The 3,635-nt window shown below is 40.3% G+C and overlaps 1 protein-coding gene across 1 annotated transcript in view; it reads left to right on the top strand.

Moving 5' to 3' along the window:
• Positions 1–3,635, top strand: part of LOC101858536 (spermatogenesis-associated protein 13) — a gene marked incomplete in the record, with an annotated part of 13,854 nt that overhangs the window by 3,504 nt on the left and 6,715 nt on the right. The window contains 3 exon segments of the mRNA XM_013090038.2: positions 591–804; positions 1,152–1,310; positions 2,584–2,661. Coding sequence (XP_012945492.1) covers positions 591–804; positions 1,152–1,310; positions 2,584–2,661 — 451 coding nt within the window.

Here is a 3,635-nt window from a genome sequence, read left to right as displayed (position 1 = left end):
ACTTTTTATAGCAAGCACGGTACTACGATGCTAAAATCATAACAATATAGGGTGTCGTTGCTGGGGCTAGGGGCTAAGCCAGAAATTTCAGGGAGCATAAGAACATGCTTAATGTCCCCCCTTTGGGAATGGCCTAAAGACACTTCAGTCATTGTATGTGTGGGGTGGAAAGGGGAGGGGGGGGTGTAGTTATAGTGTGGGGAGAGGGAGGGGTATAAGTGGGGAAGTTGGTGGACGACTCGGAGGGTTTTGGGAGGGGGGGGAGATGAGTAGAATGTGGGTTTATGGTGGTGTGTGGCTGTTTTTACTGTCTGTATTTGGGTGATATTGTGGATTTAAGTAACATTGATGCTATGTTGCATCTTTTTATCTATGTACCTATAAACAAAGACTATTGTAAACCAAATTTCCCACACAGGATGAATGGTAGGGTCAACGCTGGCCTACGAATTAGGCTTAAATTGTGTTGATGGGGGCATGAAAACACCTTCGTCAAACAAAATAAGAAGATAAATTTTTTTTTGAATCTGAGAATCATTAAAAGAGGAATATATTTTCATTAATTTTTGGTTCTTTATCTACCTGTGCAGGGCTCTGACATCTTGGAGGAAAGCTCCGAGCTGATCTACTCGGGGGAGTTGCACAAGATCAACCATGCAGGCTGGTCACAGGAGCGCTACTTCTTCCTGTTCGACCACCAGCTCATCTACTGTAAGAAGGATCTGCTCAAAAAGTCGACCTTCGGCTACAAAGGTCGCATCGGCATGGACTCTTGCCAGGTGGTCAACATTCCTGATGGCAGAGGTCAGTTGTGGCGTGGAGAGACAGATTTATGTCATATGTTCTTGTTTGGGCTCAGCACCGTATTGGTTTCTGTAGTAGCTGTAAGGTCTATTACTCTTCCTAAAACTTAAAGAAATACTTACAACTGAAATAAGAAGGTTACTAAAACTAAAAGAAAAGTCTTACTTAAACTTAAAAACCTCATACTAAAACTTCAAAACCCCCCAAAAAACTCTTACTAATACTAAAAAAAATAAGCTTGCTATAAAAATATTTTAAAAATGAAACCCCCAAAAACAACCCCCCCCCTGAGTCTTATTAAAACTAAACTTAACAAACCCACCACTCTGCTCTCTCTCTATTTACAGATTCCCAGTACAACGTGTCTGTGCGGAATGCCTGGAAGCTTCACGACTCTCACAAGGACAAGTGGTACCTTCTGGTGGCCAAGACGGCTGTTGCTAAGCAACGATGGCTCAAAGCCTTCGAGGAGGAGCGCAACCGCGTGAAAGACGACACGGAAAATAGTAAGAATTTTTTTTTTGGCCTTTTCTTTTCTTTCAGCCTGTCTTGGAGGAGGTTTCTTTCGTTCTTTGAACAGTTTCATTCTCTTCAAATTAAAAAAAAAAATTCAGGGTGTCTCAAAATTCGCTAGACTGCAGTCCTGTTTGTTAGTTTACAAAAGACATAAGATTCTTTACTGCATTTTGTTTAAGTGATGCAAGAGTTAACTGAATGAAATTATCGGAAACAAAAGTTTACAAAAGTTTAGGTGCACTCTGAGTTAAGTGTTCCAAATGATTGCTTCCTAATTGTTTACTAAATGATACGGTATTACAATATCTTACCCATCTTTTACTTCACTGTTTATTCTGGAGGAGCTAGGACACGTTGGTTTGTTTTACCTCTATCTAGTTCACTAGAGTGGCTGTTGAAGTAAAATATAGAGATATAGTTGATTTTTTAAAAATTAGTTACTGTAACCACCAAAGTCAGGAGAATAATACTTTACTCATTACGATAAGATAAGATAATATTTTATTATCCCAGAGGAAATTTTTCTTGGTTGTACAGGACCGTAAAAACACGTGCGGGTATACATAAAAATCTAAATTATATATATATATTACTCTCATTAAAATTCAATACGAAAAGAGAAGTAAAGCTGACAAAATGTACATATCACAGCAGATGCAGTCTATGGCTGTCTATCGATTCCAATGATGACTAAAGTAGTCTGCTTGATACAACTTTGCCTGGGTGGCAGATCTAAGGGAGGTAAAGAAGTCAATGTATGCTTCCCGGGAAGCTGAGAATGTTTCGGAGTGTTCTATGGTCTGCTGGGGTAATAATGTAGTGTAAAGCGCATAGAGCCTGCTGTTGAGCAGGGAATGCGCTAAACAAATGCTATCTATTATTATTATTATTATTATGACCCAAGCACTTCTCCCTTCCCTTCACTTTTTGACTTTCTTGATATACTTCAAGTGAGAGACACGGACAACAATCTTGGACTGGAGGATGGTGTAAGGGTGTGTCTTAATGTCTACTAGAAAAGGAGAGTTTTAAAAAAGTGGAGCGTTTCTGATTTTTTGCAACAGTGATGACAGGCTATATTTATTTTTGTCTTTTACTCTGTCCTACATACATTTAATACTTTTTAAAGTAACACCCCCTCCCGTTACCTCTACCCAACCACCTTTGTCCTCACTCCTCACCCCCCCCCCCCCCCCCCACCACCACTACCCTCCCCCCCCTCTCACACCTCCACATTAACCCTCGTGGTTCGCTTGTCCCCAGATTTCAACATTCCCGCCCACGTAAAACAGGCAGTGATCACCAACCTTAAGCAGAAGACCAATCTGAACAAACCAAAAGGTACGGTTACGGTCTCAACTTTGGCAGCAACTCATGAGGAGCTGGCTACTTATACATTTCTGACTTTGTAATCCTTTGAGCCCCGAAGGAAGAAGAAATTGGACTGTTCTTTTTTGGTGAAGCTCGAAAACAAAACTGAGATAAATGAATCTTCGAAGGGATTAGCAATAATATTTATTGTTATTTGAAGCAGGTTTAGCTTTTCTTCCTTGTCATAAATTTGAATGTGTATTTTTCCAACAGTTCTAGAGTACAGTGTGGGTGTTGTTTTTGATTTTTGTTTGTTTGGTGGTTTGTTTTGTTCAGGGTTGTTTTCGTTTTTGTTTTTGTTTTTGGGGGGAGTATTTTTCATGTGTATATGTTTTTTAAAAATGTGGCTATTTTATTTTTTTAAATTGTGTACCTCGGGGGTGGAGTTTTATCTTAAACAATTTTTTTGTTCTCAGTGAGTCAACCTGGTAGGTTGTTCTGGGGTTTTTGGTGAGCTAGTGTGTTTAATGTGTGTGAAATGTTTCAGGTCTCTTACTGTGGCTGACGAGAAAGTCTGACAGGTGAACTGATGCATAACGCAGTACCTAGATGTAGCCCTCACTACTCTCTGATACCCCGCCCCCCCCTTCTCTCCCTTGGTTCCATAACCCATCCCTCAATTTTTTCCTTGGTTTGTTCATTTGTGTTATTAGTTCCCTTATTTCAACAGTCGTAATACATGCGGAAATGAATTAAAGGCTGTGAAGGAGGAGTTGGATTACATGGCTTGTTTTAAGTTTGACCCCTCACACACACACACACACACACACACACACACACACACACACACATGCATACACACATATGCACACGCACATGCTCATACACACTTTCACTCACCCCCAACCGCGCAACATTACGAAAAAATAGTCTTCCAAGGGGAGTCAGCTCTGGCTGTATGCTTCTTTCAGTTTTTAAAATCCTTCTCTTTCTCTCTCTCTCTC

Source organism: Aplysia californica, unplaced genomic scaffold, assembly GCF_000002075.1.
Source record: "Aplysia californica isolate F4 #8 unplaced genomic scaffold, AplCal3.0 scaffold01119, whole genome shotgun sequence".
Lineage (NCBI taxonomy): Eukaryota > Metazoa > Mollusca > Gastropoda > Aplysiida > Aplysiidae > Aplysia > Aplysia californica.
The sequence above is the reverse complement of the archived record's forward strand: the minus strand, read 5'-3'. Positions and strand labels throughout refer to the sequence as shown.